The sequence below is a fragment of the Bombina bombina genome, chromosome 2 (genome assembly GCF_027579735.1).
Source record: "Bombina bombina isolate aBomBom1 chromosome 2, aBomBom1.pri, whole genome shotgun sequence".
Taxonomy (NCBI): domain Eukaryota; kingdom Metazoa; phylum Chordata; class Amphibia; order Anura; family Bombinatoridae; genus Bombina; species Bombina bombina.
Window position 1 is genome coordinate 850,051,855 of NC_069500.1, and position 16,125 is coordinate 850,067,979.

General features: G+C 41.6%; 1 protein-coding gene across 1 annotated transcript in view; it reads left to right on the plus strand.

Annotated features, from left to right (window-relative positions):
- The window catches only part of TECRL (trans-2,3-enoyl-CoA reductase like), a 1,178,878-nt gene that overhangs the window by 1,111,763 nt on the left and 50,990 nt on the right, over positions 1–16,125 (plus strand). The window contains exons 12-13 of the mRNA XM_053700120.1: positions 12,746–12,831; positions 16,065–16,110. Coding sequence (XP_053556095.1) covers positions 12,746–12,831; positions 16,065–16,110 — 132 coding nt within the window. The remainder of the gene's footprint in view (positions 1–12,745; positions 12,832–16,064; positions 16,111–16,125) is intronic.

Here is a 16,125-nt window from a genome sequence, read left to right on the forward strand (position 1 = left end):
TCCACATGTAGACGATACTTCTAGAACTTTATCGGACATCATCGAATTCCTCAAGGATAATATCAAGCTGGCTCAGCAAAAACAAACGATATTACGACTCAAAGAGACGTAAACCCCCTTCCTACCTTATAGGGGATAAGGTATGGCTCTCAACAAAACACTTAAAACTGAAGACCCCATCCAAGAAGTTCTCCCAACTATACATAGGACCCTATGAGATTATCAAAATAATAAATGAGAATGCCGTCACGTTGGCTCTCCCTTCTGAGATACCTGTGCATCCCACGTTCCATGTTTCTCTTTTGAAACCTTATCTATCTACCAGACAACAGACGTCAGATCAGCCAACTCCTCCAATGGTTGTCGATGAAAGTGTATATGAGATCTCAACTATAATCAACTTCAGGATACATAATGGTCAGTTACAGTACTTGATCCGATGGAAAGGTTATACTGCCGATGAGGATTCCTGGGAACCAGTTAATAATGTTAACGCCACTCGTCTGATCGCCCGATTCCACAGGGATCATCCGGAAAAACCAAAAGCTGGTTCTGCAGTGCAGCACCTTTGATGTGGGGAACTGTCAGGTACTTGTTGGAATGTATACACCTTTAAGTAAATCTTACATAAGCCTACTCCTCCCGCATCCACCTGCCAATTAATTCGTTTGAGTTACTGACCACGCTACCTTGATGCAGGCTCTCCTAACGCTCTGCATAGGAAAGATTTACCAAGCTTCAAGTTTACCTTATTATTGCACTCGTTAAGTGCTTTCTTCTCCAGAACATCCCTAAGAACTATAAGGGGTTATCTTCCAGACGGCATCCTATCTCGGCATTACAAGTTATATCTGCCACTTCAGGATCGCTGCGGATTAAACAGCTGTTTCCACATATCATCTACAAACTTAACCGCTGACAAAGAAGCTGCGTTACCTACAAACTGTGTTACTACTTCCAGCTACCTTGCTTGCCGCCGCTTCCAGTCTCTCTCTCGGCTTCCAGCCCTCCGCTCTCAGTGCGCTCAGCGTGCTCACAGCCTGTCAGTGGTTCCAGCGTTCTCATTGGTCAGAACGCACACACCCTCCACAGACGCTGCAGCTACAGCTACAAGCACCTCTCCCCTCTCAGCACAATGGACCCACTTGTGAAATCTCTGCTACTACTGTCTTGTTCTGGACTAATACCCGCTCCTTGAGGAATACTTCCACTATCTCTTAGCAGCTACCTAAGGCATCTAGCCACTGAACTGTAACCTAACTTGTCCATACCTGCTAATACTGTAAAAGCTCAACCTACCGGCACATTGCAGTTAAAACCACCTAACAGCTGCTCACTTGCTAAGTGCTGCTTTACTGTCAGAGACAACCTCTCCTGTAACAAGATAGCAGGAGTCTCCCTACACACCTTTTCCTCTACTTCCATTCTCGGTCTGCAGTTGAGATCCACTGTATACAGAAATTACCCCACAGACAACCTGACAATACATTGCTCACTCTGCCTATGGAAGGCACCCTAGTGGTCTTGAATAGTGATGTCGTGAACTGAAAATTTTCCGTTTGCAAACGGCGGACTCAAACTTCCGCAACTTTTCGCGAACGGGCGAACCGGGCGAACTGCCATTGACTTCAATAGGCAGGAGAATTTTAAAACCCACAGGGACTCTTTCTGGCCACAATAGTGATGGAAAAGTTGTTTCAAGGGGACTAACACCTGGACTGTGGCATGCCGGAGTGGGATCCATGGCAAAACTCCCACGGAAAACTACATAGTTGATGCAGAGTCTGGTTTTAATCCATAAAGGGCATAAATCACCTAACATTCCTAAATTGTTTGGAATAGCGTGCTTTAAAACATCAGGTATAATGTTGTATCGATCAGGTAGTGTAAGGGTTACGCCCGCTTCACAGTGACATAAACTCCCCGTTTAACGCACCGCAAACAACCGCACAACCACAAGATAGATAGATTTGATAGATACATAGATTAGATCAATAGATGCAATATACATTTGATAGATACGATAGATAGTTAGATAGATTTGATAGATAGATAGATAGATTGATTTAATAGATAGATTTGATAGATATATAATTTCCCAGACAGAGAATTACAAGACGTGCGGGCTGCGACCCATGGTAAGGTTCCCAGAGGCAGTTGTGGCGCCAGGGGACGTGTATATGGCATGGATTTTAGGAACCGGGAGATGGAAAAAGATGCTTGGTCGGTCCTCCTACTTCAAATTTGGGGCACTGAGCGTGCAATCTACTGTGCCACCAGATATGAGTGGTGTGTTAAGTAGTACTATTCTGATCAGTTTAATACCTGTTAGTCCCCCTATCGGGAGAGGTGTATATGGCATGGATTTTAGGAACCGGGAGATGGAAAAAGATGCTTGGTCGGTCCTCCTACTTCAAATTTGGGGCACTGCGCGTGCAATCGTGGCCCGACTTATAGCCAACGGACATTTGGACGACGGAATTTTGGCCGAAACACAAGTGGCTGTCACAAAACAGTCCGGCCACGAGATAAATTTGATAGATAGATACATAGATTAGATAGATACATAGATTAGATAGATAGATAGATAGATAGATAGATAGATACATAGATGCAATATACATTTGATAGATACGATAGACAGGTAGATAGATTTGATAAATAGATAGATTTGATAGATAATTTCCCAGACAGAGAATTACAAGACGTGCAGTCTGAGACCCATGGTAAGGCTACTTCCTTTTGCACAATCGAGTACAGGTTGGGGATTGCCTTTTGTGCAAAGAAATTCCACTGCGGTGTCCCCTATCAGGGGACGTGTATATGGCATTAATTTTAGGAACCAGGAGATGGAAAAAGATGCTTGGTCCGTCCTCCTACTTCAAATTTGGGGCACTGCGCGTGCAATCTAATGTGCCACCAGATAGAAGTGGTGTGTTAAGTAGTACTATTCCTATCAGTTTAATCCTGTTAAGTGTCGTTTTTTTGGTTTTGGTTTTGGTGCCACAGTGCAGCACCAGAGGCCAGAAAAATTTGGCATGTACACATGCCTGAAAAATTAGGTATTGTTGCAGCCGCTGTTGGTGGCGGTTAAGTCATGCAAGTCATCCGGCATTTGAAGATAAAATACAGCAGTGTGTGGACCATTTTTAGCCCAAGGCAGCTCATCTCATCAGGCCTTTTTTACTCGAATGTATCGCCCAATGTCAGTCCCTTCGGGATCCATTCCTCATTCATCTTAATAAAGGTGAGGTAATCTAGACTTTTTTGACCTAGGAGACTTCTCTTCTCAGTGACAATACCTCCTGCTGCACTGAAAGTCCTGACAGGACACTTGAAGCGGGGCAGGCCAGAAGTTCTATTGCAAATTGGGATAGCTCAGGCCACAGCTCAAGCCTGCACACCCAGTAGTCAAGGGGTTCATCGCTCCTCAGAGTGTCGAGATCTGCAGTTAAGGCGAGGTAGTCTGCTACCTGTCGGTCGAGTCGTTCTCTGAGGGTGGACCCCGAAGGGCTGTGGCGATGCATAGGACTTAAAAAGCTCTGCATGTCCTCCATCAACAACACGTCTGTAAAGTGTCCTGTCCTTGCCGGCGTGGGAGTCGGAGGATTACTTTCAGCTCTTCCCATTAGATTCACGTTGTGCTGTGATATCACCCTTATACGCTGTGTAAAGCATATTTTTTAATTTATTTTGGAAACGCTGCATTCTTTCTGACTTGTTGTAATTCGGTAACATTTCTGGCACTTTATGCTTATACCGGGGGTCTAGTAGCGTGGACACCCAGTACAGGTCGTTCCCCTTCAGCTTTTTTATACGAGGGTCCCTCAACAGGCACGACAGCATGAAAGACCCCATTTGCACAAGGTTGGATGCCGAGCTACTCATGTCCCGTTCCTCGACCTCAGTGATCTCACTGAAGGTATCTCCTTCCCCCCAGCCACATACCACACCATGGGTACCAGATAGGTGACAACGAGCACCCTGGGATGCTTGTTGTGGTTGGTCTTCCTCCTCCTCAAAGCCACATTCCTCCTCTGACTCCTCTTCCTCACAATCCTCTTCCAGCGTTGCCGCAGGTCCTGCAAGCGATGCTGATAAGGCTGTTTCTGGTGGTGATGGTAACCACAACTCTTCGCAGGGCACGCTCCAGGAAGAAAACAAAAATGGTATGATATCGCTGATGGTGCCTTCAGTGCGACTGACTAGGTTTGTCACCTCCTCAAAAGGACACATGAGCCTACAGGCATTGCGCATGAGTGCCCAGTAACGTGGCAAAAAAATTCCCAGCTCCGCAGAGGCTGTCCTAGCACCCCGGTCATACAAATACTCGTTAACGGCTTTTTCTTTTTGGAGCAGGCGGTCGTTCATTAGGAGTGTTGAATTCCAACGTGTCGGGCTGTCGCAAATCAAGCACCTCACTGGCATGTTGTTTCGCCACTGGATATCGGAAAAGTGCGCCATGGCCGTGTAGGAACGGCTCAAATGGCCACACACCTTCCTGGCCTGCTTCAGGACGCCCTGTAAGCCTGGGTACTTATGCACAAAGCGTTGTACGATCAGATTACACACATGTGCCATGCACGGCACATGTGTCAACTTGCCCAATTTCAATGCCGCCACCAAATTACTTCCGTTGTCAGAAGCCACTTTGCCGATCTCCACCTGTGCGTTCAGGGCGGACAGGAGTGCTGGTCCGGTGTGACTCTCTGCTTTCAGGCAAGTCAACCCCAAGACGGCGTGATACTGCCGTATCCAGGATGTGGAATAGTACCTGCAGAGCTGGGGGGGTGCCGTATATGTGGAGCAAGACGCAGCAGCAGAAGAGGACTCAGCCGAGGAGGTTATGGAAGAGGATGGAGTAGGAGGAGTAGAGGAGGTGGCAGCAGGCCTGCCTGCAAGTAGTGGCAGTGTCACCAACTCCTACTCTGCAGAGCCACGCATTCCATGCTTGGCAGCCGTCAGCAGGTTTACCCAATGCCCAGTGTAGGTGATATGCCTGCCCTGACCATGCTTTGCAGACCAGCTATCAGTGGTCAGATGGACCCTTGCCCCAACACTGTGTGCCAGACATGCCATTACTTCCTTTTGCACAATCGAGTACAGGTTGGGGATTGCCTTTTGTGAAAATAAATTTCGGCCGGGTACCTTCCACTGCGGTGTCCCAATAGCTACAAATTTTTTGAACGCCTCAGACTCCACCAGCTTGTATGGTAAAAGCTGGCGGGCTAAGAGTTCAGACAAGCCAGCTGTCAGACGCCGGGCAAGGAGGTGAATTTGTGACATTGGCTTCTTACGCTCAAACATGTCCTTGACAGACACCTGACTGTGGGTAGATGAGCAGGAACTGCTCCGGAAGAGAGATGGAGTGGTGGATGATGGAGAGGGGGCAAGGAGGACAGCAGTGGTTGACGTGGCTGAAGATGCTGGACCAGGAGGAGGATGGCGGCTTTGAGTTTGTGTGCTGCTTCTACTCATGTGTTGATCCCATAGGCGTTTGTGATGTGCGATCATGTGCCTTCGCAAAGCAGTTGTACCTAGGTGGGTGTTGCACTTCCCATGACTCAGTTTCTTTGGCACAGGTTGCAAATGGCATCGCTGTTGTCAGAGGCAGACACACAAAAAAATGCCACACTGCTGAGCTCTGCGATGACGGCATTCTGGTGGTGGCAACAGCATGCGTTGATTGGCGTGCTGTCTGGCTGACCCCGGGTGCCGATGCATGCTGTTTGACTGTGCCACTAGCTCCTTGCGATGACCTCCCCCTGCTTCCAACTCGTCTCCTCCTCCTCCTCTCTGTCTCCTTATCTGAACTTTCCCCCTGTTCTTCTCTTCTAGCGGGCACCCACGTGACATCCACGGACGCATCGTCATCATCAACCGCTTCTCTTGTATCTGACAAATCAACAAAGGAAGCAGCAGCGGGTACAACATCATCATCATCACACCGTACGTCCATGTCTGTAATGCTGCCTGACTGAGACATATCACTGTTATCTACATCCTCTGTCAATGATGGTTGCGCATCACTCATTTCTTCCAACTGATGTATAAAAAACTCCTCTGACAGATCAAGTGAAGCGGCTATGGTGCTAGTGTTGGTGCATCAAGGTATGGAGCGGAAGCTATAGAAGATTGGGTGTCCTGTGTTAAAAAGTCAACTATGTCCTCCTCAGAACTTTTCGAGTTCATGGTAGGTGGCCTCTGAACACTGGGCATTATTCTATGGCCAAAGGCAATCACAGCACCACGACCACGATGGCACCTGCGGGGTGGCCTGCCTCTGCCTGTCATTTTTTTTTAAATGTACACTTACACTACTATTAAACAAGATATGAGTGGTGCACTGGGCAAGTGGGCACAGTATACGCTGTGAGCCTGACACAAAAAAGCAGACTGATGTTTCACAGTCCAAAAAGTTTTTATTTTTTTAAATGTACACTTACACTACTATTAAACAAGATATGAGTGGTGCCACTGGGCAAGTGGGCACAGTATAAGCCGTGAGCCTGGCACACACGCTGGCAGACAGGAAACTGCAATTAGATTAAACAAGCAGAATGATGTTTCACAGTCAAAAAAGTTTTTTTTTTTTAAATTATTTACACTACTGTTACACCAGATATGAGTGGTGGCACTGGGCAAGTGGGCCTGGCACACACGCTAGCAGGCAGGCAACTGCAATTAGATTACACTAGCAGACTGATGTTTCACAGTCAAAAAAGTTTTTTGTTTTAAAATGATTTACACTACTGTTACACCAGATATGAGTGGTGGCACTGGGCAAGTGGGCACAGTATACGCCGTGAGCCTGGCACACACGCTGGCAGGCAGGCAACTGCAATTAGATTAAACAAGCAGAATGATGTTTAAAAAAAACTTTTTTGACTGTGAAACATCATTCTGCTTGTTTAATCTAATTGCAGTTGCCTGCCTGCCAGCATGTGTGCCAGGCTCACGGCGTATACTGTGCCCACTTGCCCAGTGCCACTACTCATATCTGGTGTAACAGTAGTGTAAATAATTAAAAAAAAAATGTTTTTGACTGTGAAACATCAGTGTGCTAGTGTAATCTAATTGCAGTTGCTTGCCTGCTAGCGTGTGTGCCAGGCCCACTTGCCCAGTGCCACCACTCATATCTGGTGTAACAGTAGTGTAAATAATTTTAAAACATAAAACTTTTTTGACTGTGAAACATCAGTCTGCTAGTGTAATCTAATTGCAGTTGCCTGCCTGCTAGCGTGTGTGCCAGGCCCACTTGCCCAGTGCCACCACTCATATCTGGTGTAACAGTAGTGTAAATAATTAAAAAAAAAAAAAACTTTTTTGACTGTGAAATTATTTACACTACTGTTACACCAGATATGAGTGGTGGCACTGGGCAAGTGGGCCGGGCACACACGTTGGCAGGCAGGCAACTGCAATTAGATTGCACTAGCAGACTGATGTTTCACAGTCAAAAAAGTTTTTTATTTTTAAATTATTTACACTACTGTTACACCAGATATGAGTGGTGGCACTGGGCAAGTGGGCCTGGCACACACGCTAGCAGGCAGGCAACTGCAATTAGATTACACTAGCAGACTGATGTTTCACAGTCAAAAAAGTTTTGGCACTGGGCAAGTGGGCCTGGCTGGCTAGTGCTCTATCTGAATCATGAAAGAAAAAATTTGGGTTCAGTGTCCCTTTAACAAAATGTGCACAGTGTTTTTATATTAACGCAAATTTGTCGGAAAAAAATCTACTAGTCATTTGAAGTGCTATTGCATTGTCTTGCTATCATGCATTTGTTGTTTATGTAAATCTACTGTAGTTACTGGTCCTTAAACTAAACATTAGTTTTGTATTTACTACAGAAATGGATAAAAAAGTTTTTCAAATCTACTTTTCTTTACTTTTTAATGATGCTACTATTGTTCCCATTATGTGAATTAGCACCTTAACTAACAATCATTTGTGCCTCTGGCAAGGATTCTTAATTGCCTAATTTGTGTACCCAAAAGATCTTTTTTAACAGTTTAGTAATCTCAGAGGTTTGTTACATTATATACTTCGGATCTGAATCTTCTTCAATTATCTTCTTGGTAAATGCTTTAGTCTCCAGTCTTGACCTTGTACAACAATAAAACTGCTTCAAATCTTTATTTTTAACGCGTTGCATCCTACCACTTTTTTTTCTGATCTTAAAAGCAAATAATTGTTTTGATGAGGCAATAATAGATGGCAAAACTCTTATTCAGATGTGTTCCTTCAGTTAAGTTTAAGTTCATGAACAAGCAGGGTGTGAGAATCCCTTCCCTAATCAACATCAGTATCAATCTGTGGATAGATTAGTAGAATTATGATTTTTTGTTTAATTTGCAAAGTATTACAATAGGGATCAATTTGCACATCTGCTCATCAAGACATTATCTCTGAAGGTTCCATGGAGAAAAAGAGTGAACATTACGGCACAAAATATCTATAAAGCCTAGCATACTTAAATGCTCATTTTCAGGTTTTGCATATACTGATTCTGGTATTGTGAATTTCAATGAATAACAAATTAATTTCCTTAGACTGTTTGGTTTATATTGCATTTTAAGTATCAGCATGAGGGACTAAAAACATGTTAGTATTAAAGGGACATGAAACCCAAAATGTTTCTTTTATTTTAAACAACTTTCCAGTATACATCTTTTATCAAATGTTTCATTCTCTTGGTATCATTTGTTGAAGGAGCAGCAATGGTCTACTGGTTTCTAACTGAACAATTGATACATATATGCAGCCACCAATCAGCAGCTAGAACCTAGGTTATTTGCTGCTCCTGAGCTTACCTAGATAAACCTTTCAGCAAAGGATAACAAGAGAAGGAAGCAAATTAAATAATAGAAGTAATTTGGAAAGTTGTTTAAAATTGCATGCTCTATCTGAATCACAAAAGAAAACATTTGGGTTCAGTGTCCCTTTAAGTTTATTGAGAGGTAGCATTTTTTTTTTTTACCAAATTGAATGTCAAAACGCTCAGCTAACATTTCACTGTATTTTTTTTAGACATATTGTAGGTGATATTTCAGGCAGCAGCTTTCAGATCGATTCAGTGCTAAATATATCAGTGGGAAAGATATATCTGGAGCCAAAACGAGCCGAATGCCCCTGCTTGCGCCCATATTTGGCACTCATTTAGCAAAGGAATGCAGAATCATGAAAATATGCCCTATGTCATTTCAATGAATACCCCTATATATTCACCTATGTGAACTCAGCAGTTTAATGCATTGAGCCATTAGTAGCATAATGGACAAACACAACCCATCCTTTCCCCTAGAGCCATACAGATTGCCCTATTTTATGCCACCTACACAACCTCTATATTCCCTTTCCTTTTTAATCAGCTGAGCTATCTCTGGCAGACACAGTGGCTATTTGTGGTGTAGGACCATAAGTTATCAAAGAACCACTTGAGTAAACTTAAATTGCGTTAGGCAACAACACCAGGATTATGAGATAGCAGAAGCATGTGTGTGGCCCTTCTATTTCTGAACTTGCTGTCTACTCTTACCCATAAGGCTGCTGCCTTCAGAGAATATAGAGGAACCAGCAGGAGTTCTTGCATTACAAACGTTTTAATTTGTGCCAAAAAGAGCAAAATCATTCAAACTCCGCAACACTTTATGAGCTATTTAAATCACTGTTTCATTTCAGACATGTTATAGGTTAATGCCCTTTGGGGATATATATATATACACACACACACACACACACACAGTATCTCACAAAAGTGAGTACACCCCTCACATTTTTTGTAAATATGTTATTATATATTTTCATGTGACAACACTGAAGAAATGACACCTTGCTACAATGTAAAATTAGTGAGTGTACAGCCTGTATAACAGTGTAAACATGCTGTCCCCTCAAAATAACTCAACACATCAACACACAGCCATTAATATCTAAACCGTTGGCAACAAAAGTGACTACACCCCTAAGTGGAAATGTCCAAATTGGGCCCAATTAGCCATTTTCCCTCCACAGTGTCATGTGACTCGTTAGTGTTACAAGGTCTCAGGTGTGACTGAGGAGCATGTGTGTTAAATTTGGTGTTATCGCTCTCACACTCTATCATACTGGTCACTGGAAGTTCAACATGGCACCTCATGGCAAAGAACTCTCTGAGGATATGAAAAAAAAGCATTGTTGCTCTACATAAAGATGGCCTAGGCTATAAGAAGATTGCCAAGACCATGAAACTGAGCTGCAGCATGGTGGGCAAGACCATACAGTGGTTTCACAGGACAGGTTCCACTCAGAACAGGCCTCGCTATGGTCGACCAAAGAAGTTGAGTGCATGTGCTCAGCGTCATATCCAGAGGTTGTCTTTGGGAAATAGATGTATGAGTGCTGCCAGCATTGCTGCAGAGGTTGAAGGGGTGGGGGGTCAGCCTGTCAGTGCTCAAACCATACGCCTCACACTACATCAAATTGGTCTGCATGGCTGTCGTCCCAGAAGGAAGCCTTTTCTAAAGATGATGCACAAGAAAGCCCGCAAACAGTTTGCTGAAGACAAGCAGACTAAGGACATGGATTACTGGAACCATGTCCTGTGGTCCGATGAGACCAAGATATTTGGTTCAGATGGTGTCAAGCGTGTGTGGCGGCAACCAGATGAGGAGTACAAAGACAAGTGTGTTTTGCCTACAGTCAAGCATGGTGGTGGAAGTGTCATGGTCTGGGCCTGCATGAGTGCTGCCGGCACTGGGGAGCTACAGTTCACTGAGGGAACCATGAATGCCAACATGTATTGTGACATACTGAAGCAGAGCATGATCCCCTCCCTTCGGAGACTGGACCGCAGGGCAGTATTCCAACATGATAACAACCCCAAACACACCTCCAAGACGACCACTGCCTTGCTAAAGAAGCTGAAGGTAAAGGTGATGGACTGGCCAAGCATGTCTCCAGACCTTAAACCCTATTGAGCATATGTGGGGCATCCTCAAATGGAAGGTGGGGGAGCACAAGGTCTCTAACATCCACCAGCTCCGTTATGTCGTCATGGAGGAGTGGAAGAGGACTCCAGTGGCAACCTGCAAAGCTCTGGTGAACTCCATGCCCATGAGGGTTAAGGCAATGCTGGAAAATAATGGTGGCCACACAAAATATTGATACTTTGGGCCCCATTTCCACTTACGAGTGTACTCACGTTTGTTGCCAATGGTTTAGACATTAATGGCTATGTGTTAAGTTATTTTGAGGGGACAGCAAATTTACACTGTTATACAGGCTGTACTCTCACTACTTTACATTGTAGCAAAGTGTCATTTCTTCAGTGATGTCACATGAAAAGATATAATAAAATATTCACAAAAATGTGAGGGGTGATACTGTATGTAAGTATGTATATATATGCTTCCTTCCTGCCAACTGCAGCTATGTAGCTGGTAAGTTACCACAAGTGACCACAGCCTGTAGCCACCCCTGATGCCCAACAGCATCAGTACCCAGGGTCCCACCCTGTGGCAGACTCCAGCTACCCAGACTGGGTAGCTCTGTCTGATGATACAATTTCACATCTTTATAGATATTGATTCAATGTTGATATATAACTTTATGTCAGTATATGCTCTATGTAAAGCTTTATATTCCCCCTGTCTGTTCTCCTACACTGGACACTGTCTGCCTGTTACCTAAGCCCCCCTCATGATTTTTACGACACCTCCTCCTCTCCCTGCACTGTCTTCTTAGCTATTCTGTGTTTTATGATATAATCTGTAAATTCCATTGAATTGGTCAGTATTGCTTTAGACTTGATAAAGGAAGGAACTCTTCCGAAAGCTTGTCATCTTATAAATGTATAGTTAGTCCAATAAAAAAAAGTATCATTGCTCAATGCAATACTTTTGTTATTTTGATATCTAAATCTCTGGACTAACACGGCTACTCCAATCAACGTATATATATATATATATATATATATATATATATAAACATACACACATATATACATATATATATACACACACATACATACATACATATATATATATATATATATATATATATATACACACACATATACATACACATATATATACATACACATATATATATATATATATATATATATATATATATATATACACATACATACATACATATATACACATACGGACACTGGAGTGAGCATAATATGGAACACATGAACTAGCACTGTCTAACTGTGAAAAACTGTCAACATTAGATAAGAGGCGGGTTTTAACAGTTTAGGAATCAGTTGGAGCCTACCTAGGTTTAGCGTTTAGCAAAGAACACAAAGAGAACAAAGCAAATATGATCAAAGTAAATTGCGACGTTATTTAAAATTGCACGCCCCATATCTGAATCATGAAAGTTTAATAATGACTAGACTGTCCCTTTAAATATGCAAAACATGTTAAAACCAACAGTATATAATTTGATATATTTATTGTTGTTTGTATTTGATTTATTATTCTTTAATAATGTATAAGAGAAACTGAAAACATGCCATGAAGCAGAAAAATATTTATTGTGATTGTAATGTCAAATGCATTGGCAAAGTAATTGCAGAGAATGGACTTAACCTGCAGAATGTGAGATAAGTGATTTTTAATGTATTAAATAGCTTTTGAAAATGACCTAGCGTTGCTTTCTGTTTTTTGCTGATAAGAATTGAAAGGAAGGGTGTTTACTCTGCAACTAAAATACATTTTGATCTATCGTATGCATTATTTAATTCTAGGAAACAAAGCCTGCTTTCCAAAACCAACGTGCAATCCTTTTACATGGTTATCTACCTTGGTTTCCTGTCCAAACTACACCTATGAGGTATTTGTAAAATGTTATTTGATTATGTTTTGTATTGCATTGTTTTTAAAAATAGATTACGAATAGTAAATTAATATTGTTAAAGGGCCAAAATAGTCCAAAAATTACACTCTATAATTAGTTATTTCTCAGCTGTCTTACTAGTGCTATGCTCTGCGGGTCCCGAGAGGTACTTCTGTTGTGTGTGTAACCCCTTTGCGGGGGTTAAACACAAAAGTAGTGTAGGGTCGTTAGTCTTAAAATGACATGTTTTAACAAATTAGAGGATGCAATTTTTTACTGTTGCGTTCTGCTTTACCTTTTTCAAATTGTTAATACAAATAAAATATAAAAAAATAGATAAAGTAAAGTATTTATGCCCTTTAAATACTTAGGGCTAGATTACAAGTGGAGCACTAAATTATTACATTACAAGTAGTTTAAAAGATTAACAAATCTCTAGTTAATTTTCTAAAAGTGCCCCAAATACCCTCAAAATAGAGGGCATTATAGTTTTTTATTTTAAAAAAAATTGTATAATTTTTAAAAAATAAATAAAAACAACTGCACTAGGCAGTTTTTGGGGCTTTAAAGTTGGCGGGTTTGGGGAAAAACGCCTTTACATTGCAGTTTATGGGAACTGTGTGTTCCCAGTAAATATATATGTATATGCTTATATACATACAGTCATATGAAAAAGAAAGTACACCCTCTTTGAATTCTATGGTTTTACGTATCAGGACATAATAAAAATTATCTGGTCCTTAGCAGGTCTTAAAATTAGGTAAATACAACCGCAGATGAACAACAAAACACATAACATATTAAACCGTGTCATGATTTATTTAACAAATATAAAGCCAAAATAAAAACGCCATGTGATTCAAAAGATTGTAGAACCATCTTTAGCAGCAATAACTTGAAGTAATCCTTTTCTGAATGACTTTATCAGTCTGTCACATTATTGTGGAGGAATTTTGGCCCACACTTTATAACGTTGCTTCAGTTCATTGAGGTTTGTGATCATTCATTAAAGCACGGCTCTTTTAAGGTCCCACCACAACATTTCAATCAGGTTGAGATCTAGACTTTGACTGGGCCATTGCAGCACCTTGATTCAATTCTTTTCCAGTCATTCTGTTGTAGATTTGCTGGTGTGCTTGGGATCATTGTCCTGTTGCATGACCTAATTTTGATCAAGCTTTAACTGTCAGACAGATGGCCTCACATTTGACTCTAGAATACTTTGGTATACAGAGGAGTTCATGGTCGACTCAATGACTGCAAAGTGCCCAGGTTCTGTGGCTGCAAAATAAGCCCAAATCATCATCTCTCCATCACTGTGCTTGACAGTTGATATGAGATGTTTGTGCTGATATGCTGTGTTTGGTTTTTGCCAAACGTGGAGCTGTGCATGATGGCCAAACATTTCCACTTTAGTCTTGTCTGTCCAAAGGACATTGGTTCATTAGTCTTGTGGTTTGTTCAGATGTAACTTTGCAAACCTAAACCATGCTGCCATGTTCTTTTTAGAAAGAAAAGGATTTCTTCTGGCAACCTTTCCATACAAACCATACTTGTTCATTTTTTTTCTAATTGTAGTGTCATGAACTTTAACATTTAACAGGCTAAGGCCTGTAGACTCAGATGTAACTCTTGTTTTATTTGCAATTTCTCTAAGCATTGCGTGGTCTGACCTTGGGGTGAATTTGCTGGACGTCCACTCCTCAGAATATTGACAACTGTCTTGAATGCTTTCCACTTGTGAATAATCTTTCTCACTGTAGAATTATAGACTTTAAATTGTTTGGAAATGGCCTTATAACCCTTCCCAGATTGATGGGTAGCAACAATTGCTACTCTAAGATCGTTGCTGATGTCTTTCCTCCTTGGCATTCTGTTAAAAGGAGAGTATAAACCAATTCTCATATAACTGCATATAATAGACACTACCATAAAGAAGAATATGCACAGATACTGATCTAAAAATCTAAAAATCCAGTATAAAACTTTTTAAAAACTTACTTTGAAGCAAACAGTTTAGCATTGTTAATGATATTGACTGAGACACCCACTAAAAGGGGCTGGAAAAACAAGAAGAGTAGTCACTCCCCCCTCACCTAATTCCCTGCATATGAAAAGACAGATAACATAAACAGGAGCCTGCAGGAGTCTGTAAACGCGTGTATATATCTGGTACTGTGGGGCTTTAATTTTTCACACATGGCTTCTCTACTGTGGCTTTATTTTCATTAAATAAATCATGAAACTATGTAATATTTTATGTGCTGCTGTTCAACCGAGGTTGTATTTAGCTAATTGCAAGACTTGCTAAGGACCAGATTAATTTTATTATATCCTAATACATAAAACCATAGAATTCAAAGAGGGTGTAATTTCATTTTCACATGACTGTATATATATGTATGTGTTAATATGTGTATATACACATTAACACATAAATATGCATGTGGCCTTCGATGCACTAATTACACCCTTTGCTGTGCTTAGGTTCTGAGGCCTTCTCTGAGATATATATATATATATATATATATATATATATATATATATATATAAAACACGGAAGGGAACTGCACTCTCATACCGGACCGGGTACACATCCCATGACCCTGCAACATGCTCAGCCCTGGGTGCCACTGGCACTCACAGGAAGCTGTGCTGTCCCCAGAGCCACAAGCAGTTAACCCCAGACAGGTCTGGGTGCAAGAACCATAGGGAAAATTACAAACCAAATTAATACAACACACAGAGAAAAACCCAGCACTCACTTACAAGCTCTCAGCTAAGATTTAAAAGCAAAAATGGAAAGGTTAGTCACCGCATCTGGCCAAATGGGACAAGCTCAGGTACCACGTCAAGGTCCTGTGCACCCTTCCCTTGTTTTCAGTTTGTTTGGATTTGAAAGCTTGCATTGTGTGGCTGTTTTAGGGTCTCAGGTATTGGAAAGGACCTTGACGTGGTACCTGAGCTTGTCCCATTTGGCCAGATGCGGTGACTAATCTTTCCATTTTTGCTTTCAAATCTTAGCTGAGAGCTTGTAAGTGAGTGCTGGGTTTTTCTCTGTGTGTTATATATATATATATATATATATATATATACATACACACACACACACACACATACATACACACACACAGCATATCGGTAGTATTAAGCTGTATATTCAATGTCTCAAAATTCTACTTCCTATCAAGTCTAGCTTTTCATAAGCAAAATGTTATTATATTTTACAGATTGGCTCATGGCTCAGCTTCACAGTAATGACTCAGACTGTTCCAGGTATGGTATATGCAT